Source organism: Ruditapes philippinarum, unplaced genomic scaffold (genome assembly GCF_026571515.1).
Source record: "Ruditapes philippinarum isolate M1 unplaced genomic scaffold, ASM2657151v2 ctg576_1_1_1_1, whole genome shotgun sequence".
Taxonomy (NCBI): domain Eukaryota; kingdom Metazoa; phylum Mollusca; class Bivalvia; order Venerida; family Veneridae; genus Ruditapes; species Ruditapes philippinarum.
This window is the reverse complement of record NW_026866451.1, coordinates 88,316-113,141: the sequence shown is the minus strand read 5'-3', so window position 1 is coordinate 113,141 and position 24,826 is coordinate 88,316. Positions and strand designations below refer to the sequence as shown.

The window sequence follows — 24,826 nt, the reverse complement described above, 5'->3', positions numbered from 1 at the left end:
GTAAAATATATATATATCGGTAGAATCAGTATCCAAAATTGGCGTTTTAGGGGTAGACCGTAGATAATTAATTTAAAACTAAAAACAACAATGTGCACACGATGACTATGCATTTAAACGAAAATTCGAATATTACTCATAATGCGTTCGAATGTTTGGAATCTTATTCGAACATTTGAATGTTCGTTTACATCCCTAGAAACATAAAATATGAAATTCTTACAAGTGAAGCGCTTGGAATGGAAAAACCTTAAATGATGATGAAGAATTATACCAAGAATTTTGATTAAATATTAATTTCTGTGCGATTTTAGTCCAATTTGATTGAGAAGCGTGGTAACGCATTTTTATTTTGGAGTCACAATATTGCACAATATAAATGTTTATTGTAGAAAAAAACGAGTGGAGTACCTTTAACATGTCCTGACTATTCCCATTTTCCCGTGCTTTTCGTCAATGTTTGTTTTGTAATACAGTGTTAATATTCATACACTATTATGTTTAAGACAGCGCACAAAGACTATTTTAAATGAAAATAGTTTTCCCATATAAATCAGCATAAGGTTTGAATTTCACAAATGCAACTTGGTGAATGGGTGCACATGTAAGTATGAGGTAGTAACATTTACATTTCGAAGTGTGACCCAGGAAGTTTTCATTTAAAACTTTTTTAAACGAATATGACGTTGCTGTCTATTATAAGTTTAATTGTTAATAGACTTATGAATAATTCGCGTTTTTTACGTATGATGACTTCAATATAATAATTATGTTCAAAGACTCATTTATTTAAACGATTTGAATCATTGTAAGAGTGAGTAAGTGGTGTAAAGTTATAATTCTCGACTAAATCATCAAACCAAAGGAGAAATGCAGTGGTCGAAGGAGAGTTACCGTCTGGATAAAGTGAAGGACAAGTTTGATTTACCGCGTGTTGTAAGACTGACAGAGAGTTACCTTCCTCGAAATGAAACGGAAAAATTTGTTAGCGGAGATATCCTCATTCTCAACAAAGAGATATTTTTACACAAAATTGGTGCCTATTTCATACACTGGGATTCAGAAGATAGTGCAGTCCCTACCTCAGACAACCAGGAATTTTTCTTGCCACACAGTTATGACGGTAAAGTGCACGTGATGAAAAGGATCACTACCGTGAACACTGTAAAAGAACTTGTAGATATATTTCCAGGCTATGCAGAACTTGGAGAAAAGTTAACGGTAAAGGCACATACAGGTAAAACTGTAAAATTAGATAAAGGGACGAAAATAGAATTGGAGAGGGTGATACCTGGCTCCATAACCGGGTTCGTAAAGGAACCAGATGAGCTTGTTATTCAGTTTGAACATTCTAAAAAGAACAAAGTTGCTGCAATACCTTTTAATAAAAAGGGAAAATTCCACACAATAGCCGACCGCAAAATGTACACCATAAAAACAGCAATAGAAAGGTTTGTTGATGTATACATATAAATATGTTTATATTTAAGACAAAATAACATTAGAAATTAAAGTCCATGATAAAAAGCAGCTCCGTTAAATTAATCGAATTATAAATGTGTATTTCTTTCCATATGGAACGCAAATAATTTATGAAGAAATTGCCAATTATTTATTGTACGGCTCATATAATTGTTTATTGTATAATTTACGGCTCATATAATCAAGAATTGATCAATTATTATTTTTTATTACATTTAAAGTGTTACGTAATCTTTGCACTAGCAAAATAAATCTGAAATCTTAATCTTTACCTTTTACCCTTTATTTAATGGATTTGCTCAGTTTTGATTTTGGACGATTCCATCAAAAGGCTCAGGGATTTCGACAGCAAAATACAAAAATAGATCTACAAACTGTATCGAGCCTGGTCAGACTGCATGGTGGTGGTGGTGGTGTTGGCAGTTTTCACTCCAAATCACGGCAGTAAGCCACATTGAAATTACCAAAGCACAGTACAGCCACCTCGTCGTTCCTGGGCAGGCTGTCAAGCAGTTTACCAGTACTAGTTGCCTTCACTTTCGCAAGGAACTTATTACTTCTGTACATGCAAGAGCAGAGGTACAGTGAAAATGACCGTAGAAAGGATTTTTTCATTATACTAGTAAGTCACAACGGAAGTGAATTGCCCGTTCATTAATCGAACCCCGGTCGCCCGATTCACAGTCCATGGCTCTACCTATTGAGCTTACCGGACGGCTTCTGCGTGGACATGGAGGCCAGCCTGGCTCTATACTGGTGGCAAAGGCTACTCACTTCCGGTTCCAGTAAGTTAATGGTTAAGAAACAGATATATAAGAACATGTTCCCAAAAAATAAGAAGGTGCTATGTATTCTATATCATAGACCTTTCGTGTTATAATGACAAACATTTTTCGTCTAAAAATGACACCAATTTTTCGTGTTAAAATGACACCGACATTTCGTGTTATTAAATGATAACACCGATTTTTCGTGTTATTGTTTGTTTGTTTCATGTTACGCCTTTTTCCAACAGTATTTCAGTCATATAGGCGGGTAGTTTTCTAACCATCGTTCCTGGAGAGTTACACCAGTACTAGACTACCTTCCTCCTCGCTAAACTACCAAAGCATCTCCTGGGGATCGAGCCCTAGCCAGAGAGGTAACTGGATAAGAAGTCATCGACTCTAACCCCTCGACCACGGAGGCGGTCACTTTTTTCGTGTTATAATTACAAACAAAAAAAGAAGATAGTCATTGTCGGCATTGATCATGTATCTTATTTCATTATGATTAATTAGAAATGTTGGTGTTACTCAGCACATAAAAACTTTTTTTTAACCATTGTTTATTGGCGTTGAAAACAAATGTCTTTATATTATTGTTTCGCAAGGATATCCAATCGTGTTTGATTTTAAAATAAATCAATGATTTCTCATTACAACCTGAAACTGTCAATTTTACATCGATTTTGAATTGTATCACGTGACATGCTGTAGTTTCATCTGACTTGTATATGAATTTTTTTTAAAGTTTTTTGTGGTATTTTCCACAGCCAAAAATTAATGATATTAGTTTTTTTATACAGATATAAATTTAAAGGCACATTATGCCTAAAAACAAAAAAAAATCTTCAGAAATGTCAAACATGTGTTTTATAATTTTTAATAATGGATAAAGAGCATGTTACATGTTTAACAACTGACGAAAATAGTGTTGAACATACAGTTGTGTGTGGTAAAGGTAGCAAAATGTAAACAAAGTAGTATTTTGACTTCCATACAAAATATTAAAGGGTCTCCACTGAGGTTTTTTGACATGATGGGACTGGAAATAATTTTTGAGATTATTACTTCATTTGATGAACATTTAAACTAATAACTTCTGTGCAAAATTGCAGATCATTAGCTCGCTCCGTTTTTCCAGAATATTTATTATATAATAGTGAAAAATGACCTAAAATTGAAAAGCATTTAAACGCTTTTCACTCAAATCGGACTGAGAATAGCACAAACATATGATTTTCAATGTACTTCTTGTATATTTCTCGGTTATATTTTATTTATATTTCTGTTTTAGGTGCTAATGTTTATCTATGTAAAAAATAATAATTTTATGTTTTTAGGCTTATAAACCTCAGTTGAGTTCTTTTAAGGCACTATTATTATACCAATTGCCAACATAGCAACAGAAGCAAAAATAGTTCATCTATATGAAAAATGATTATGTTTTTGGAAACTGTAACAATTTTTTAAGATATGAAAAATAATAAGTTTTTGAGAAATAAAAATGATAGCATTTCATGAGGCATAATGTGCCTTTAAACTTTTTTTCTTTTTTTATCATTCCATCAAGGAAAATATTTGTTTACTTCTTTTAATATTTATGTTTCACGTTTTATTTGAGTGTCGTTTACAATACATTTTGAAACTTTGTGTCATCTATATCGTGTTAGTCAAAAGAAAAGTATTTATGTGAAAATTTTAACGTGTTTTAAAAGAATAATAAGTCGTAACAAAGTACGAACAAATATGTTTAACCAAAATCAAAATAAAAACAAGTAAAAATTAATTAATTAATTAAATTGAAGAAAAAAATCACACACACGCACACGCATAACGCACACAAAAACACATGTATTTAAAATATTTCTGACTATGGTAATCTGAAAGACGTCTTGCAATTTGAATAAATGTTTATGAACCACGTTACCATGTCAACGCGATTATCAATAGTTTTATAAAAACACGGAAACACAATATAAAAAAGAAAATACAAAAACAAACATTTCTTTTCATCCTTGTTGAAATACTTCCTGAAATATAGCTACAAGATTATTACAGCTACAAACTATTATAACTTTACATTGATCATAAACAGATAAAACCCTTAACCTGTCGGAACCGGAAGTGATCAGCCTTTGACACCAGTATAGAGCCATGCCAGTCTGCACATCCACACAGTCGTGCCCGAGCCTTTATGTTGGTAGCTCAATTTCTGCATTTTTATATACTTTGTGCAGATGTTCCAAAATAAAATTGGGCAAATCTATTATATAAATTAAGCAGATCTAAGGTTAAAACTATTTTTAAAAAGGTATATTGCATATTTCAAAAAACAAATGTTTCTTTAACACTGATTTTTTTCTATATTAGATATGGACTGCCACTGGATGTGAGGTTCATCAGCAATGAAATAAAGCAGAAATTTTATGCGGAAGTATTAACAGGGCACCGAAAGCCCGGATCAGTTACTGGTATAATATTAATTCATACAGTTTCGAGTAATTTAGGTCATCATTGCGTATGTTACCTTTGTGCATATACATGCAGTGTGGGACTATAAAAATTGAAATCCACACTCCCCACCGTGGTTGAGCGGTTGCCTTCAAGGGTTGAGGCAACAAAATTGCAGCCTGCGTGATCGAAGGGGGGTGGGGGCGATTTAATGGTTTCGAATTATTTCAGTTTATGGATATCTTAGCTTAGGGTCTTTCAAATAGACCTTGCTGCTTAGCTCCAGAATGTGAGGTGTTTTTTACTCCTGAAGTTGCTTTATAGTTGGTTAGCCAAAATAATCGTTCCTGTTTCGGCGCCATATGGCCCAAACAAAACAAACAAACAGAAAAAGAAATCCACAAACAAATTAGATTTTAAAAGATTTAATGCATTTCATGATAATTGTTGTTGCTAAAAGAATTCATGTATATTTTGTCACACAATGTCTTGTTTTAAGCATCCGCAAGGCTGACTCGAATGGTTATGCAGCGTGCCCTAGTTGGACACCACATGCCGGCAATAGACGCTGGGAATAGTGCACGTGTACCCAGAGAATCTGTTGTTGTGATACCTATAGATAATGAAGAGGTTGGAAAGTTATTGGTGAATGTGTGCGAGAGTCACGTGCGCACAATCTACGGGTCTCTTGTCACTGAAAGGAGTGCTACGGAAGCGTGCCGTGTCGTCAAGGAATCATTGTGTCTCGATTTTGCCGTGAACCCAGAGATGAAACGTCTCCCTTTAGCCGGTTTATAGTTTATTTATTATTGCTTATTTATTATTGCTTTAGTTTTAATCATATTTATTTCGTTATTTTTAATCAATTTGTATTTATTTATTTATTTACTTTTAGAAATTTTAGTTTGGTTTGTAGTTAAACATAATTATATAAAGTAAAGACCATTTTGCTTTCTATTTGTAGAAGTGAGTACTAAAAAAATTGACTTTTCTAAAATCAATATTTTCTTAAATCCCTGTTTATTGTTTTTAGGGTTTTTTTTATTACTAAATTTCTTTGCCACGTGATGTAAAACAAAACTTTATCACATAATTACTTATGTCTTATCAACTATACCCGGTATATATACTTTTCCATTTAAGGGTCACGTGTTCAGTGCCGTCGACGTCAAGAACCACCCGTGCCGGAGAATTCTGATAACAGTGGTGATGATGATGATGACTATTTAATACCAATACCAAAAAGATGTACAGACGGTAAGTTAATGTATTCTAAACATGTATTCTCTGTGATGAAAAATTGAATTATCTAACAATCTGCCAAGTAACTTTATGCTCGTTCTGTTATTATATCATTAGGTAATGAATGCTAGGTAAGAATTAATTCATATTGTTTCTAATTTTTATTTAAAGTACATTAAAGGGACTCCACTGATGTTTGTTTTTTACATGAGAGACTTGAAATATTTTCTCTAGATTTGTGTACCAATAGATGCAGGTCTGGAGCAATAACTTGTGCGCATAACTCCAGATAATTCCCTCAATCCGTTTTTCAGAACAATAATTATTATCGTTGCAAGGCTTTTCACTCGCCAGGCTAAACAACTTGCAAAAATTGATTTTTAATTTAACTCTGAGTGTATTTCTTTATAATATTCTGTCTATTTGGCAGATTTCTTTTTTTTTCCATTTTAAGTCCATCATTTGATTTATACAAGAATTTCACATTTAATGTTTACAAGCTTTTTTAACCTCAGTGGAGCTCCTTTAAGTCAAAATTTTTTGATGCCATTTACATTTTGAACAATGTTTATTACAACATCATTTGCTGACATTTTCATAGAGCTAGTAACAATGTCGGGTCAATGTCAGATCAATGTTAATCTGTTACAGAACTTGAGGGCTATGTTGATATGTCTGTTTCTTACAGAACTTGAGGGCTATGTTTATATGTCTGTTACAGAACTGGAGGGGTATGTTGATATGTCTGTTACAGAACTTGAGGGCTATGTTGATATGTCTGTTACAGAACTTGAGGGCTATGTTGATATGTCTGTTACAGAACTGGAGGGGTATGTTGACATGTCTGGTACCAGTCGTAGCAATGCCGCTGACCCGCCTTTACCTCCCCGAAGATCCGCCCATACATCACCATTACCTCCCTGGAGATCCGCCCATACATCACCATTACCTCCCCGGAGACCCGCCCATACACCACACTTACACTGACACAAATACATAGTGTCATCAGATGTGCCAATACTTAACAGATGGTAATATAGAACACAAAGTTCCTTACTTTAAATATTTACAATTAAGATATTTCAATAAATTATAATCGTGTAATATTTTCACAACAGTACTTTTATCCTTGGTAGGGCACTGATTAAAGAGCAATTATCCCTTTTTATTACATGCTTTTCGGTGGTTTATAGAAATTTATTAAATGCTTTTCGGTGGTTTATAGAAATATATCAGTGAGTTAAAAACTGGTAATTTCACTGTTTGAAACAGTGAACTTATCGGTTTGATAATTTCACGTTTTTGAGTATTTGAGCCCAGTACGTTGTTTCAGTGAAATACAAGCGTTCACAGTACTGGAAACCAACTTAATGACGTGACGTCGTAAATGACGTCACGTTTTATTATTATTTGGCGCCCTTTTCATTTAGTACTAGGTTAAAATGTCTTTTTAAATGTTTCTTTGCATATAATAAAAAGAAAATTTGTTTAGTTAAATGTAAGATCGAAATATATTTCACCTCGTGAACACCAAAAGTTCATATTTCACTCGTGGCTGCGCCACTCGTGAAATATACCTTTTGGTGCTCACTCGGTGAAATATATTCCGATCTTACACTGAACTAAACAAATATCCTCTATATATCAGTGATATAAAACTGGTAATTTCACTGTTTGAAACAGTGAAATTACCACTTTGATAATTTCACTGTTTTGAATTTAAGCCCCTTACGTTGTTTCAGTGAAATACCAGCGTGCACAGTACTGGGTACCAACTTAATGACGTGACGTCGCAAATGACGTCACGTTGTATTATTATTTGGCGCGCTTTTCATTCAGTATTAGGTTTAATGTCTTTTTAAATCGTTTCTTTGCATGTAATAAAAAGAAAATTTGTTAAGTTTAGTGTAAGATTGAAATATATTTCACATTGTGAACACCAAAAGTTCATATTTCACTCGTGGCTGCGCCACTCGTGAAATATACCTTTTGGTGCTCACTCGGTGAAATATATTCCGATCTTACACTGAACTAAACAAATATCCTCTATATATATGATATTTTTTTCCAACAATCTTATTACAATACAAATTAACTAAATGATCATAACCTTATTCTTGTACCAAATTGACTTTTATAAAGTAATTATACTTATTTACCATTCAATTTCTTGACAAGATTCTAACAACATGGCTTTTTTATTGCTGCAACCGTATTGTCATTGTTTTAATACTAACTTTAAGGTCTTTACCAAAAGAAATACTCTTCTTCTGATGTTATTAACTTAAAGTATTGTTACTTTATTTTTCCAAGTAAAGTACCGTTGGGCTTAACGAACAAATATTTCATTTTTCAGAAAAGGAAAATATGACAATTAAAACGTTTAAATAATCGTTTAAGAGTATGTTATAGATGCTTTTCACCTAATAAAAGTAGCGCTCTAGTATTTTAACTTCCATACAAAATAATTAAACACTATAACAGTACTTATTGCATAAAAGCAACAGAAGCAAAAGATGCTTCAGGTAATTGGCTAATCAGTAACTTTCTGGAAACTATAACAAAAGACCAAAAATAAAATGTTTTTGAGATATAAAAATAAAAAGTATTTCTGGGGGGTTAATGGGCCTTTAAAGACCTTTCAAATTCTTTTTATGTATATACGTATTGGTAGGGATAAAAGGAACGAACATGGCAAGTTTAGTTATCAAATTTGTTCAATATTAAATGATGCTTGTTTGTTTTGCATTTTTCAGCATTTTTGAGAAAACATAATGACTTGATCTGTTTATCGAGAAAAGACGAATTTTTGGAGAAACTCTAGCGTGCCCTACCAAAAAAGGGAAAACAAAATATTTATAGAACAATTAAAGAAACATGAACATAGATATGTTAAGGGTTCCAGGCAGTTTTAACAGAAACGACAGAAAACAATCTGCTGCAGATCTACATGCATATTGGATTAAAAAATAAAAAACTAGAAACAAATAAGCGATCCAAAATATCTGTATTCTTAAACGTTGGACGTTGTTGGTCAGGGTGTGTCCGGTAGTATTATTAATGTTCTTCAAATTAAAGTTCTTCAAATAATAAAATAATATAAGCTAAGAGCTGTAGCAAATGATTCATCAACAAGAGGCCGTTGGCAGATGGACTTGCTTTTTTGTACTTAAATGACTTTTACAAAGTGCTATGCTTTTTCTATGCAAATAAAAAAGATTATAAATGTCTCTGTATTGACATGAAAATGTAGCAGAAAATCACAGAATGTATATACAGTTCAAATAAATTTGAGCCGCGTCATGACCAATCCAACATAGTGCGTTTGCGACCAGCATGGATCCAGACCAGCCTGCGCATCCGCGCAGTCTGATCAGGATCCATGCTGTTCGCTTACCAACCCTATTACAAGTAGAGAAACTGATAGCGAACAGCATGGATCCTGATCAGACTGCGCGGATGCGCAGGCTGGTCTGGATCCATGCTGGTCGCAAACCCATTATGTTGGTTTTGTCATGACACGGCTCATTTGTTACAAATAAACAGAATTGTTATACAAGTCGTGTTAATTATAGCTTTTTATTGAAGTGCCCATGATTCAGAACATTGGCTCTATTCCACAGTATTCAAATTTAATTAATTAAAATATTTCTTGTTTCATAACAAAATAAATATTTGAAATACTAGTAGCACCCATTGTGAACAACCACGTATTTTTTCCCTTTTTTGCTCACCTAATATCTATTTTATAAATGAGTATTGATAATGATAATGAGTATCACAAAATAAGAAAGGACAGTGCAATATCAATAATAGTGCACTGCTCAATAACTTAAAGTGGATTGGTCTATATTAAATGGCCATATTCTTCATTAGTATTTCAAATATTCATAAAAACAATAGTGTAAATGTATCATTCGGACTTATGAAATATTTCTGGAAAACAGAATGTTGATAAAGTTGTAAAGTGATCTATTGTGAACATAATATGAATAATAATAATATTAATTCTAGAACACTAAATTATCTTCTGTATATTCAGAATTCATGTCATGTCGGATTATGTTACGAACAGCATACATATACATATATGACTATTTTATAGTTTGTGTTCATGTATGATGCTGAATACTATCAACGTGTTGCAGATCTTCAATAATAGACCAATTCACTTAAATCACTTAAATAATCAATGCACGAGCATTACGGGCTACACGTGAAAAAAAGGACATATAAAAGTAGTCCCTGACAAAAACTTATAATTACTGCTGGCCGGAAACTTGTTCCAAAGTTACATAAGATGTTTCAACTCCAATGCTATAAACATATAAACAGGCCGAGGAATCTATGGTTTGTTTTCGTAAGCTATCATCAAACGGTTTAGGTGGTAAGTTTTACATTTTCCGAACAATGTGCAAACCCGCCCCGCCCCGTCCCCCCCCCCCAAAAAAAAAACCACATCGATTATAATTATTTGGTTATTATTTAATTGCAAAAGAGCAAATAATGATAATAATGATAAATGCTGTTACCATCATTGCCTTCGTCATCATTATTATTATTATTATTATTTATTATTTATTATTATTATTATTATTATTATTATTATTATTATTATTATTATTATTATTATTATTATTATTATTATTATTATTATTATTATTATAATTTATTATAGATTTTATAGATTTTAACTTTTACTGTTGTAATTTAGACACATATATTGCATTGAAAGTGTATTCACAAGAGTTGTACATTTGAGAATGGGTCACACGAGTTTATTTCAGTAAATAAAAATTCTGTTATTAAGACATAAAATAAAGAGCTATCTATATGGTCGAGGACAGTCTCTCACGCGAACGGAGAGGGTCCTGTTCAGATTTTCACAAATTATAGCCCAATTAAACACTAATCGTTTATACAAGATCAAAGTTTCGGGAAATTCGTTAAGTGTTCCATGAGTAATAATCGCTTTATGGATAGCCCCTAATTGAAGAATGTGACCGCGATATGAAGGACTACTTTTATTGGAGCACTTGTAAAAGTGAACAGTTTCCTAAAGTTTGCCATGCAACTTAAATAATGTCAAAGGACTCGTATTAACGAGGCATATTTTGCAAATCAAAACAACTCGATAAATTACTTGTCTACAGAATTTTGTCGGCGAAGCTTGTGTTTGTTTTTTTTTCTCTCTGCAAGGAGGACACTATTTTCAACGCTTGTGATTCGGGAGATTTTAGGATAATTTTTAGGTATAACATTTTATCTATATATTTTTTACTTATTTAATAATATACTATGCTCTTCCTTGAGTAAGATATTTGAATCACAGAAATTTATTGAAATGTATGAAATTCTTACTGAATATGTCTAATTTTGATATTTTTAAATGAATAAACTATGTATGGGAAGCTGCCTTTCCAATTACAGGTCAAGTAAAGTTGGTCTTTTCTTTAAAAAAAACTTCCAGTTATTTTAAATGACACTATGCATTGTATATTCATATTGTGACCACTTATATGTGTAGAATTTTAAACATAACAATCATATCTACTTTGTGTGAAGTCAAAACATTACGTTATCAAAGAGACTGTGTAGCAATTAGTATCAATATTTTCTTATATCAAATTTGAGCAAAGTATATCTTTAAGATATACTTAGTATATCTTTAAGATATGTTTCTTTAAATCTTTTCATTTATGTTAATTCATGTTCATCATTTGCATATTAACAATATAAGTTATTTGAGGTGGTGTATTAATTTTGTGCACCGTTGTCGTTTATATTGTGCATGTGTGCTTTTTCCGTCTATTGTCAAATGTGCAAACCTTGTTTTTTTATATTATTGGTAAGATTTATATTATAAAATGCTTAACTTTTCAAATTTAATCAAGTGTATGTAGAAAACTACACGTGCATGTGAGGGTGTCATAAACACGTGCAGAAAACCAACAATACAGGCGTCTTACATTTTCTGGAGCCGGAGGAAGAAATTTGACGCGTGCACTTAAACCGAATTAATTACAAACTTAAAAATTCTAATAAGGCATGGAAAAACTAGGTCGAGAAGGTGTCAAATTTTCCAACTTGCCACTTAATACGTTTTAAGCATAATGTTCTGCAACGGCTGTCTAACTCTTGGAACTTGAATAATAAATGTGAAATATTGGCACGCACGTTTTTTTCTTTTTCCGAAAAAAAACCCCAAAAAACTTTATCTTATTTGATTTGAACCTGTTTTCGCAGGCATAAAGCAAATGAAATAATATCATCTTGGTCCTGCATAATTTAGGAAATTCAAAATTGGGTTTATGTCTTAAATAACGAAAAAAAGTGAAATAGGCACTGTTCTCCGCATATGGCGTTACTAACACATTTGAACAGTGAGACCAACAGCAAAATATTAAATCACAAATGAACTATTTACCACTGGATGACTATTTTGTGTCATAATTTTATCTCTTTTGCGTTTTAACAACTCTTAAGTGTCGGAAACCACTCATCTTTTTGGCTGCTTTGTAGTTTATCTTTCCGATATCCGTCCATCACTAAGTCAAATATCGTACAAAACAAGATATTCGCGATGTCGCCACTAATTTTTTTAAAAGACAATATGTTTTACTTTCAACATTACCCTATTGATCTTTTTTTAAAGATATTGTCATTAATCTAGTTTACACAGACTTAGTCGGTATTCAATTTTTCTTTGACACAAAATACTAAGTATTGGAATCACTGAGTCTAAAAGACCAGAAATAAAAATAGAAATTGATACATGATACATGTAGTTAAAACATATAATAAGAAACATTATCTTTATGATCAATATTTAGGGAATGGGGGCTGGGGGAATAGCGAAGCGAGTGTCTACTTTGTTAACCCTTTTTTCCTTAAAGTGAATTGGTCTGTGATAGAAGATCTGTGATACCGTAAAAAATTATGTTGACAGTATACAGTATTATACATGAAACAAACCACAGATGCTGTTGGTAAATGATGGATACATAATCTGACATGATATATGAATATATAGCAGATAATAAAATGTTCTAGAACAAAATATTATTATTCACCATATATATGTTAATACTAAAACACTTTACAACTCTATACACATTCTGTTTTCCAGAAACATAAGAATTTCAAAATAATACATTTATATTGTTTTTAGCAATATTTGAAATTCTTAAGAAGAATGTGCCCGTTGTAGACCAATCCACTTTAATTAATGGTGTAATCAAGTTAAAAGTGTCTCGTTATTTCATGTCTAGTCATAGTTTCGATTCCCTGTTTAGTATTTTAATAACAAAATATGTAATAAAGTCATCATATCAGTTATTTTCGTGAGGTAAGTGTGACGTAACGATAAGTGCTGTTAAAGTTTACTCTATATATTTCCCAATTAAAAGTCTAAGCTAGATATGTATCTGAGATTTTTTTTTGGACGAGACGTCTTGGTCCGCTGTACTTAGAAGAGTGCCTGTAATTAATGCCAATAATACGCTATTAAAGTGGTTAGTGCAGACTGCAAGTGGAAGATTTTGACTACACATGAATACCATGTAGTGCACATGTAATACAGACTCTAGTTATAGCTATCAAAAGCTATGGGTATTTTATGAACAGATTTAAAGATCATATTTCTTCAATACCTGGCCATATGGCTAGTTTATGTTAGTATTATTACACAATTATTTTATTGTAGATACATGTACATGTATATATCACTGGTTAATAAGATCACACGTGGTGAATTATCGAAATATATATATATTTTTTTTAAAAGCATCTTCTCATAGGCATAGTTCACGAGGTTACTTACTAGTACTAGGAATGGTAGTACTTAAAAATGGCCCAACATTATACGAGTGTTTGTAAAGTTCACGTGGTTACTTAGGGAAATACCCCGACAATTATTTTATTGCATATAAAGTTCCTGAAGTAAGATAAAAACACCCTAAGATTATCTGATTGTCGGTTTCTGAATGTTTCGCATGGTTAGTTCTAAAATTACCTAAGAATTTTTTTTTTTGCTGGCAAATTTACGTTGTTAGTGAAATATTCAGACCATTATCTTATTGTAGGTAAAATTCACGTACGTGGTCAAGTAGGAACATACCCCGACCATTGTAGGTAAATATCTAATTGTAGGTATAGTTCACGTTGTATATAGTCAGAAAAATACCCTTATTGTAGGTAAAATTCACGTGGTTAATTAGGGAAGTACCCTAAAATTGATCTTAAGGTTTAGTCAGTCCAAATAATATCCTTGTTTTGTAAGTTAGGATAGGGATTGAGTTTTATTCCTTTTATTTTTTTATTTCATTCATGATAACGGAGGATCATGTCGCCATCCTTTTAACTTAAATCTTTAGAATCGGCGGGGTAAGACTAGGTAGGGTTGGGATACCCGAAACACAGGATATTTAGGTCTTACACTTGTTTTTTCTTTGTTCTTTAAAATACTTATAAACACAACAATCTAAATACCGATTTAATAAATTTACTCGTCATGTACAATTGTTGCAATTGTAAGGAGGGGTAGGAGTGCTGAATTTACAACAACAACAACAACAAAATTTCTTGCAGTTTGGTTTTCTTTAAAGGATTAACTGTTCCTACTTAACAAAATAAGTTGCAGTAACTTTTATTTATTGAATGCGCGACATGTATCGAGATTTAGTTCAAGTAGCGACTTCCTGTTTGTTATTTCAAGTTAAGATCTAAGTTAATTTCCTTTAGTATAAGCAATATTCAGGAAATACACACTTTCACATACATATTGCCTTGCCAAGCATGTACTAACTTAATGTGTCGGGCTACCCGTAGAGAAATGTTTGTCGTTAAACACACCGTGATTACATTGAGAAAAGTGACGTCACGTTAATGTGACGTGAAAAATACGCGTTACTGTGACGTGAAAATTGCGTAAACGTAAAACACGTTAACTGGAAAGTTGAAATACACAAAGTATGATTCTAAAATAAAAGTTGTAATTAAGTAAAATTAACTTAAATGCTCATTAAGCCCTAAAGCTAATATCATTTCATACTCAAACACTTTAACTTGGGTGTCATGTAACAATTTCCGGAACAGTACTCATTGGTCATTATATGGCCATTATTTAAATATTATAAAACACATATATTTGTAACTTCTAAAGAAGGAAAGAAATATGAATTTCTTAGTTGAAACAAGAATAAGTATGCATACTAGAAACTTCGCTCACTCCCTCCGTATATACATGTACCTTAACAACCAAAACTTACAGAAACACCTACATACATTCATTGTGTGGTCAAGCATCCACTTACCATTGTATACAATAAATAATAATAAATACAATACAAATTAACAAAAAAAATCTATATTGCCGAACCTTTGCTAAAATGCGGGATAGATAAAATTTCGTACTTTTATTAACATGCATATTTTCGGATCGTTTAAACTGTCGTGTAAAATATTCAAGGACGGCATGTCAAATGTTAAACCACTAGTACTTTATAATGTCAGCTTATTAAATGGAATAGTCGCAGATGATGAATAATAACAACAAGTGTTAAAAAAATTCAAGGAAAAAGATTCACATCGTCTAGGTTCTTATATCATGTGTACTTGATATATACAGTGTATATGAATTATCTTAAACGCTACGCTGTTGAAATATATGATAACAACTATTAGAAAAGCGGAATTATTAAATTATATGTTTGAAGTAAGTTCGTTGAAACTTTGTATAGTGTACTTTATAATTTCAATTGTAAGCACGAAACGTTATATAATTTGTTTATTATATACCGGTTAGTGTTAATTTTCTTTAAGAAACTAATATTTATGGACATGACTCTTCGTCCAGTCGCATGAACGGGACACAAACTTGACAAACTGGCTGCATTGTTATAAAATGTGTTTGGGTCGGACTTAGTGCAAGTAAGTGGGCTTCTATGATATGATAAAACTATATGTATGCGTACGACAAACGAGATTTGGGCTTAAAATATATTCGAGTGCACACTAGATATATATTGTGGCACCGTCACCATTTTGTCAAGTTTGCAACCGATTCACCCAATTAAACTAAGCGTAAACCACTTTTAACCGTTTTATACGGTGGCATAAAGGGGCCATCAGAAATATTTTATCTACCACGTGCGCGTAGTAGCTATCGCGTGCGCACGTGATAGATAAAATATTTCTGATGTCCCCTCTATGCCACCGTAGTTTTATTATAGATGATGTACACGTACATATATAATTGAATGGTAATACAAAGTTGAAGTTTAGATATTATACTAAAATCAAATATTGATTGGAAGTTGTTTAGAAGCTTATGTTATTCCGTAAGAAAAGATTATGTTGAAACATATTAATTATTGCACACGGCTGTTAAATTGTGCATGTTTTCTTTAATATTACATCAAGTTTTTATATTTCAATGTACATATACATGTTCATAAAATTCTTCCCGCCAAAAACAACAAATGTTCAATCTAAAATTAAGACAAAAACAAAATTAAATGTATTATCAATTAGTCATCGTTACATTTATTCCTCTAGCCGCATGCATGATTATTTCCTATTAGTAACGAGGAAAAATCCCTATAAGGCATATGGAAGCTAAATCAGTATTGTTTAATTTAGTGAGAAAAAAGAAAAACAAGTAAGGGAAATTATAGAAAATATGTCATGTGGTGTAGATCAATTATAACAAAACTATGACGTATGGAAAAGTGAAACAACAAAACTATTTAATATATCAACTTATCACTAGTAAATAATTTATAGGTCAGGAAATTCCGTCGTCTGCCGGAGCGTTATTTAAAATAATGATCGAGCAAGTTCGGGATAATAACTCGTGTAAAGTCGGATAAAGTTTTAGGATGAAGTATCAAATATAGATAAAGATATTAAATCTTGTGAATTCGAAACAAATTCTACTGCACTTGACATTTATTGAGAGGAATTAAGTTCAATTAAGGTTGTTTGGATGCACAGAAATTGTAACACTATTACATTTGTTAGACATAATTTTGTTTTAACTCTCATCATTTCGTGTTGAACATTTTAGAGTAATTTATGTTACGATTTTCTATTTTAAACGTGTTACGATTTTGTTGAACATTTAGAAATAAATGCGTTAAATTTTGTGTTGAACAGCTTAGAGTAAACGTGTTGCATTTTGGGTTGAACATCTTTAGAGTAAACGTGATACATTTTGTGTTGAACATTTTAGAGTAAACGTGTTACATTTTTGTGTTGAGCATCTTTAGGGTAAACGTGTTACATTTTGTGTTGAACATTTTAGAGTAAACGTGTTGCATTTTGGGTTGAACATCTTTAGAGTAAACGTGTTACATTTTGTGTTGAAAATGTTGGAGTAAATGTGTAACATTTTGTGTTGAACATTTTAGAGTAAATGTGTTAGATGACGAGACATGGATCAGCTTGACATTGGACAGGGAGAGTTGGTTCATGCAACAGACAGGCCGACTTTGAAGTTTGAAGAAGGTTCGTACACTTTACCTGAGCTACTAGAGTCACATCTGCTACCTGTGGTAGCTCAGTACGACAGCTCATGCCAGCCGATACCGTTTCACGAATTCAACTTTGACCTGTCTCAGCCTCTGTTGCTTTATAAGAAGCGGAACATTCAGGTAAGTTTTTAGAACTAATAAAATAGGTTTATATTTTCAAAATATCCTACTGATTTCATCGTAAAAGTAAGAGTTATTTTGAAGAAATGCTTACAATTAGAGCTATAATTTTGGATTAAAAATATTTATTCTTTATTATAAATCAAAACTTTCAAAATGGTTGTAGATTTGTATTTAATGTTTGAGTATTTGACTTACTGTAAATTTCAAATTAACCAAAAAACACGTAAATGATACAATGAAATCATATGAAATAACTGAATTATATGTAACACAACAATATGTGTTTGTACCAAAATGGTACTGTATGTTTTATTATAACCCGGACATGTGTTGCCCCTTGTTAATTTGTATTATCAACTGACCAGACCAGCAAACACAAATTTAATTGATAATTTGATAACTTATGGCAAATGTGTATATGATCCATGATCAATCTATGAATATAACAAAAATTTCAAAACACTTTTATTTAGAAAACTTTATTAAAATGTTTCTTGTTCTTTCTTGCAGAAAGTGGTGGCGAGGTCTCTTCATATAGAGGATGAGAAATATAATGAAGTTGGAGAATCCCTCCTGATACCAGAAGATTATAAAGGTAGAATATTTGCTTCATTTATGTTCAAAATGTTATCATAATTATTCACTGAATCTGTCATATTCGTCTTAACGGAAAAGATCTTTAACTTTGTACGATGATACATACAAATCATGAAACTAAAACAGTTAAAGATAACAGGATATTTCTCTAATCGTATTGTTTCTACGTCACGTGATATTGATTGTACATGCATAAGTTTGTTTAAAAAAATAACTTATTTTGCTACTATATTTAGGTTGGTTCGCAGTTTTACAAAGAATCACCGGAAACATTAAAGCAGACGACACTGTACCGCACTTTACAACAGTCGAAGAAGTTGCAAACTCAAATACAGACAGATTTTTAATTGGTGGAACAAAGAAAATAAACGGCCTCCAACTGCTTGATCGTAATGATCCCCAACTCAAACATGAACAACGCCATTTTCTTCCAGGCGACATATTAACGCGGGAGAAAATCTACTATGGAGAAACCAAAAAGAGAACAAGGTTATTTAGGAAACCGAAATATATAACTGAAAAATTCCTGATGTGTAGAGATGAGTCGGATCGTGAAATTCTTCTACCCTTCGAGCAAACAGGAATATTTTATCAGATTTCACACAAGAGCGGGAAAGCGAATAAACAAGTAATGCAAATGAGTGACATCGTCGCACGCAAACTGACACCAAGGATCATAAAACTAGTGTTCGGTCGATTTCCGGTCACTCCATGTTCATTTACAGGTTTAATGAGAGCAGAATCGTCAAAGATAGAAACCTCCGTAATTGCTTCTACTTTGATTAACACGAAAAACATACTCTTGGAAATCCCAGTATCTTGTGCGATACGTTTTCGTGTTGCTATTATGGACAATGAGCTACGGACGAATTCTTGTTACAGAAATGCAATGAGCATTTGTGCCGAAAGAGCAATAACATATATGAGAAACATTAAAGTATGTTATAATTTCACAACGGAAGATGATGATGACGAGTTCTGGTCTAGAAAAGACTCAATTGTAGACCCCGCGTCTCCAAGTCTAAGCAGTTTGATTAACAACAACAACACCATACTAACAATGAAGACATTCAAACAGAATAACGAAAACAAAGATCCCATTTCCGGAAGTCCCGAGTCTATTAGTGAAATCCTGAGAACAAATAACGAGAAAGGTATTGAGGCAAGGCATGAAATTCGGCGGGGCTTTTCAGTTGATGTTTCAGACGATATCACCATCCGACCGGGAAGGTGTCAGTCCACAGCAGGTCGTGTCAGCTTTTGCCTGGGTAACAATTATCTGACTGTGCCAATGTTTGACACAGGCTTCGGTAGAAAAAGGGACTCTGGCAACAACAACACTATTTTTGATAAAACGTACACAACAAGACGGGGATCCAAACTCTCATTTAATGGTACATTTTTTGAAGAGGTCGAAGAAGAAAAAGCAAATGAAGACACAGCTGGAGTAAATACTGCAGAGAGTATTCTAATGCCTCCGCCTATCCCTTGTACAAACATTCACTCGTATGTCAATGCGGTGTTACCCCCTCAGATTAATATGGATACTGAAGATCCGGATTACATACCGGCATCTGGTATACGGCGACCGAGTACTCAGGCACCTGGTATGCCGCCTCCTCCTTTACCAAGGTCATCTAGTACAAGTGGCGTGTCGTCTGGGTCATTATCGTCAATTAGTGATGACACAGTCTCTAAACGAGAATCATCAGATTCGTTCGAATATGCTGTGCCAAAAATACAAGACCCCAACACTATTTTATCTGATTTGTCAGGAGCTGCAAATGTATCAAACTGTAATACACAAGAGAAATCAGAAAAGCCTTTGCTTCGTCGGCCTTCGACATTTACGTTTTCTGAGGGTTGTTTCAACCAATCAAGGGGAACTCTAAAGTCACCAGTATGTGGGACAATTGACGATATTGAAGATACTACAAGCGAAGAAGCAAGTCCTGTTTATGAAAATATTCAAAAGTTGATGGAACTTGTTTCTAAACTTGAAATGGACAGACAAGCTTCTTCGGGTGAATTTTCCCCGATTGATAAATCAGAAAGTCCAACAAACAATGTTGTTGAACACTTGGATGAAATCAATGAGAAAATGGCAAACACTTTAGGTGTGGATTTAGCTGGAGAGTCCAAAGAAAATAACGCTGTAGAAAAAATTGAAGAAATCCGTGATGATGACAGTGCGTGCAATGAAAACACTATGGACAGTGAACTTTGTAAAGTTCATGACAATGACGATGTCTTGGACAGTGAAACATTAAATAAAACAAGAGTTAGACGCATCGGTGTGACAGAAATCGATACGGATTTTAGTAACATGAACCATGTGACAGATGAAGATAATCAGGGGAATGTTAATGAAACTGTTTGTGAAAATAGCATAGTAGAAAACGATGATAGTGATCTTAACAATGGAGGAGAAAATGTTCAGGAATGTGACGATGAAAATACACCAAGACTAGAATGTTGTGATGATAAACTAACAATGATATCTGAAGAATGTGAAGATACAGTGTTCATTGATGAAGATTGTTTTCCTACTACAAATTCAAGCTGTAGTAATTGTGAATTTGAAACCGAGCATTTGACGGATGACACAAACGAGAAAGAAAAACAGTCAGAAAACTCGTTGGAAAAATGTCGCTGGAAAATTGCTATTGATAAGATGAAGAACTCTCCAGAGTTTATAGCATCTAAGGGAAAGATTAAAGCACTTGAGAAACCTTTTAATTGCTTGAATGTTGACGAAATTGCGGATGCGTTACTGTGTATCGGAATTAAAGAAGTGACGATAAATCTCATTAAGGAAATGGGGGTGGACGGAGCTAGATTAAGCGAGGTGTTAGATGGAGATTTGAGTATAAGAGAATGCCTGCGTGGCGTAAATCTGGTCGATCAACAAAAGATCTCCATGTTTATTAGAGGATGGCGGCCAAATACTGAATAGTTCAGACTTAAAGAGTATGATTAAAATACAAGTGGAACTTGCATTCCATGACTTTGATTTTGTAGCTATACGAGTATGTAACCTATATTTATTTATGTTAACACATACATTAGACTGTTGAACCGTAGTGTAGAACTGTAGAAACATATATGTTTTGAAACGTTTATATTTTCAGCGTGTTTGTATATACATGTACTGTACACGCAAAAAGATATCTTTATTTTATATTTGCATCAGCTTATTTTATATAACGATAATTTAGGCATATTCATATGTTACAAATGAAATTTATATTTTAGCAATGACAAATCATTGCAAGAAGGTCACGAACAGGCATCAAATATTGACTTGTATAGCCAAGCTCTAATTACCAACTGAAAGCCAAATTATATGATCTATGAAAAACCTCCTGAACTTCAAGACGGGTGATTTTTTTCCAAAGAAGCGTTTATATCGCTTGTTCTTGTATTCCAAACTGTCAAAGCAAGTTAAACAAATTCGAATCACGTGGTCATCAGGTTATCGATTACGTTTTAATACCTAGCGATAGTTAATGCTTAATATATAAGCAAGTTTGTACATTTTTGCTGATGCGTTATCTACAGTATCTCTAGGATCATGGTACATGTATCGGGTACGAAACTTGGACTCTGGTTCCCACAAGAACTAACCCTACCCGCGGATACCCGGGTACTCGTCCATGCTCGATTTGAAGTACGTTTCTGCATGTCTAACAGAGAACTTTTCAAATGAGTTTTCGCATATAAGATGCATGTATAATGCTGTAATATTTATAAGGTAAAATAAACTATTTTAGATACATGTTGTTAAGTTTTATTTCTGTAATCTCTTTGCAATAAAATATGTAAGCTTTACAACCCATTGGCTGGACAGGGCTCAATTTTTCAAGTTATGTACAAGGACTATTTCAGCGAAATGATTTCAAGACATGTCCTCATTTTTTGGCCTCTTTCGAAAGCCGTCCACATTGTCCAAGTGGGTAAGACAGAAGTAGTAAATTGAGATAAATTAATGCATCATTAGGATAACATATTTAGGGGTAAACATTGAATATTGAAACTGATAAAATATCGTTTTTAAAAAGAAATTGTGAACATTCAAAGTCATTGCTCTGTGCATTCAAAGCACCCTGTATAAAACAACGACCATCCTGATGACAGCGAGACCAAGATCACGATCTACACTGTTCGATCGGTATTACGTTGTTTGAAATTTTTCCCAAGTATAATTTAAGAGGAGAACTTTTCCAGATTTAAAGATGTACAAGTCCATTTATGATATTTAACGGTTTAAGGGCTAACCTAGTTGAACAGATTCATTAAAGCATTTGAACTATATCCTCTTTGGTTGGCATTTAAACCTACATTGAAGAGGATTTTCGAGTGGTTTTGCGCTTCTCGCTTGTTTTTGCACATGCAGGTTCTTCATGTATTTGTGCATTTGTTTACAACTATTTGGAGTAGTACAATTGAAGTTTATTAAACTGTGTGTGTACAAAAATTGAGCCACCAACAGTATACGACTCTATATAGGTGGGGAAAGCATAATCAATTTCGGTTCAAAAAGGTTAAAGGCCCATTATGCCTCAGAAATGTTTTTATTTTAATTTCTCAAAATCTTTTTCATTTTGGTGTATCCAAAATTGTTACTCATTTGCCAAAATCCTAAAACATCTTTTTCATCTGTTGCTTTTTTGCAATAAGTATATATACACTTATAGTTAATTAGTATTTTGTATAGAAGTCAAAATGCTTCTTTGTTTACCCTTAACAAATCTTTTAAGTATAAATAGTTTCACATGTGTGTTAATTTTTGTATGATCATGCTGAAATTTTCAATAAAAACAGTTGAGAGAATTAAGAGATAGTCCATGTATTAAATTTCACAAGAAACACAAATTTAATAAACATTCCCAATAAATGTGATACAGTTTGCCGCAAAATAAATGTATCATTGAAAATTATCGTATGCCTACCCTGCATGACTGTTTATTTCAACCTGGCAGCGTTGTCGCATGAATGTGACACAATCTTTTTCATGATATTGGGGGATATTTATTCACTGTTGGACAAGTGTCGCATATTCGAAGCCGTTGGTTTGTGACACTGTACAAAAACTTCTTTTGAGGCGGTTTACTTCACCCGTATAGCTTCTATCATATTTCCGTATACTAGTACTATATGGTCTGTGACATTCAAGTCTAGTGATTTTGGTGATATTCCATGACATTGAGGTCGTTTATAAATGTTCAGAAAGATTGTTGGCGCTCTGGACGTGTTCTTATAAGACACCCTGAAGAAACTGCAATCATATGTTGTTCTTTAGACATTGATAAAACCGTATTTTGAAGCTCATCGTATTGGTTTTGATGGGCGCTGAGATTTATTTAATGAACACCTTGTTAGTGACAACAGTCTTCCTGAACTTCCCTGTGGAGTACCACAGACCATCGCCCAGTAACGAGCCAAGACCTCCAAAAATCAAACTGCCATGTTGTTATTAAAATCAAAGTAGGCTTACCTTGATTAAGAATATCTAGAGATCACAGATGCAATAATTTTGCAATATTTACATGGTACGTACAATAACATCTATCGGGCATTTTTGTGTTAAATTTGTGTTTGTTGTGAAATTAAATTAATGGAATATCATATCATGTCTCTCAACTATATTTATAGAAAATTCTAGCATGAAAGGGCCAATATTGACTCACATTATAAGATATTTATATGCACACTTATAAAATTTGTTAAGTGTACATTTTGCTACTTTTATGACAAATTATATTTCACATTTATCGCTTCTTTCTTCGGGTATCAATTAAGCATCTAACATTCTCTGAAATCATTATTCAAACACTATAAAATTCATGTTTTGGCAAGTAGAGACAAAATAATGTCAAAACATAGAGTTCATCCACCGTGCGTTCTTGAACTTTACCGATGGTGTCCTGAAAATGTATGGAGAGAGGGTATACATAGGCGCGTGCGACAAATGGAGTATACATGTATATATAGGCCTACTTATATATTGCGAGTATGATGTTATGACCAGGTATCTTCATAAATAGCTGTAAATGCTATACAAATATTAATTAAATAGTGTCCGATTCTAGTACGCACATACTCCCATTTGGCTAGAGGCTATAGGACCCTTTTACTTTTTTTAAATGCTTGATCTGTGCCTCATAAGTGCATAAGGATCTGAAACTAACAAAACTTGATTGCATACTTAACGGTGTTGTAATACAGCAGCTATTACAACAAGTTGAATCATTGAATCAACGTTTCAACATATTTTAATGTTAGTTGAGACACGGATTTATATTAAATGTAATATAAATCCGTGGTTGAGAACAACATTGTGCATCGTCATATTTCAGGAATCAGCCGACAATTTTCATCTTAAATGTCGCGCTAAAGGTCTGAAACTCTTATCCAACATATTATATTCTTAAAAATAATTTTCAGTTTTAGGATAAGTGCGATGTCAAGAAGACACGTGTCTCAGTTGAAACTATAATTCTGTAAGTTAATTATTTTTGTGCATTTATGTGTGTGTTTTTATTTATATTCAAGTTGATATCTGTGATAAAATTGTATGTGTATACATGTATGTCTATTCCCTGAATAAATCGATACGATTAAATAGGCCTA

The 24,826-nt window shown here is 33.0% G+C and overlaps 2 protein-coding genes across 9 annotated transcripts; both read left to right on the top strand.

Annotated features, from left to right (window-relative positions):
* The first annotated feature begins 652 nt into the window (after window positions 1–652).
* Window positions 653–8,764, top strand: LOC132732534 (uncharacterized). Of its 6 annotated transcripts, none has more exons than XM_060719003.1 (6): window positions 653–1,451; window positions 4,617–4,717; window positions 5,197–5,487; window positions 5,841–5,954; window positions 6,628–6,970; window positions 8,696–8,764. In XM_060719003.1, exons 1-5 carry the CDS (start codon window positions 871–873, stop codon window positions 6,924–6,926), a joined length of 1,386 nt encoding a protein of 461 aa, XP_060574986.1. In that variant the 5' UTR covers window positions 653–870; the 3' UTR covers window positions 6,927–6,970; window positions 8,696–8,764. The 6 variants fall into 6 exon arrangements, with proteins under 6 accessions (XP_060574986.1, XP_060574987.1, XP_060574991.1 ...); XM_060719004.1 differs by having other exon boundaries at window positions 654–1,451; window positions 6,661–6,970; XM_060719006.1 differs by having other exon boundaries at window positions 655–1,451; window positions 6,727–6,970.
* A 1,996-nt stretch (window positions 8,765–10,760) lies between these two features.
* Window positions 10,761–21,969, top strand: LOC132732537 (uncharacterized). 3 transcript variants are annotated; one of them, XM_060719010.1, is made up of 4 exons: window positions 10,761–11,191; window positions 17,351–17,593; window positions 18,107–18,191; window positions 18,430–21,969. In XM_060719010.1, exons 2-4 carry the CDS (start codon window positions 17,375–17,377, stop codon window positions 21,147–21,149), a joined length of 3,024 nt encoding a protein of 1,007 aa, XP_060574993.1. In that variant the 5' UTR covers window positions 10,761–11,191; window positions 17,351–17,374; the 3' UTR covers window positions 21,150–21,969. The 3 variants fall into 3 exon arrangements, with proteins under 3 accessions (XP_060574993.1, XP_060574994.1, XP_060574996.1); XM_060719011.1 differs by lacking the exon at window positions 10,761–11,191 and adding an exon at window positions 15,239–15,654; XM_060719013.1 differs by lacking the exon at window positions 10,761–11,191 and adding an exon at window positions 15,747–15,869.
* Window positions 21,970–24,826: the final 2,857 nt, after the last annotated feature.

Excerpts from the sequence above, each read along its gene's own strand:
- LOC132732534 (XM_060719003.1), top strand. The coding sequence starts at position 871 with ATGCAGTGGTCGAAGGAGAGTTACCGTCTGGATAAAGTGAAGGACAAG. Across the intron at positions 1,452-4,616 it reads ATAAAAACAGCAATAGAAAG|ATATGGACTGCCACTGGATG; the intron begins GTTTGTTGATGT and ends TTTCTATATTAG. Across the intron at positions 5,955-6,627 it reads ACCAAAAAGATGTACAGACG|AACTTGAGGGCTATGTTTAT; the intron begins GTAAGTTAATGT and ends TGTTTCTTACAG.
- LOC132732537 (XM_060719010.1), top strand. The coding sequence starts at position 17,375 with ATGGATCAGCTTGACATTGGACAGGGAGAGTTGGTTCATGCAACAGAC. Across the intron at positions 17,594-18,106 it reads ATAAGAAGCGGAACATTCAG|AAAGTGGTGGCGAGGTCTCT; the intron begins GTAAGTTTTTAG and ends TCTTTCTTGCAG. Across the intron at positions 18,192-18,429 it reads GATACCAGAAGATTATAAAG|GTTGGTTCGCAGTTTTACAA; the intron begins GTAGAATATTTG and ends TACTATATTTAG.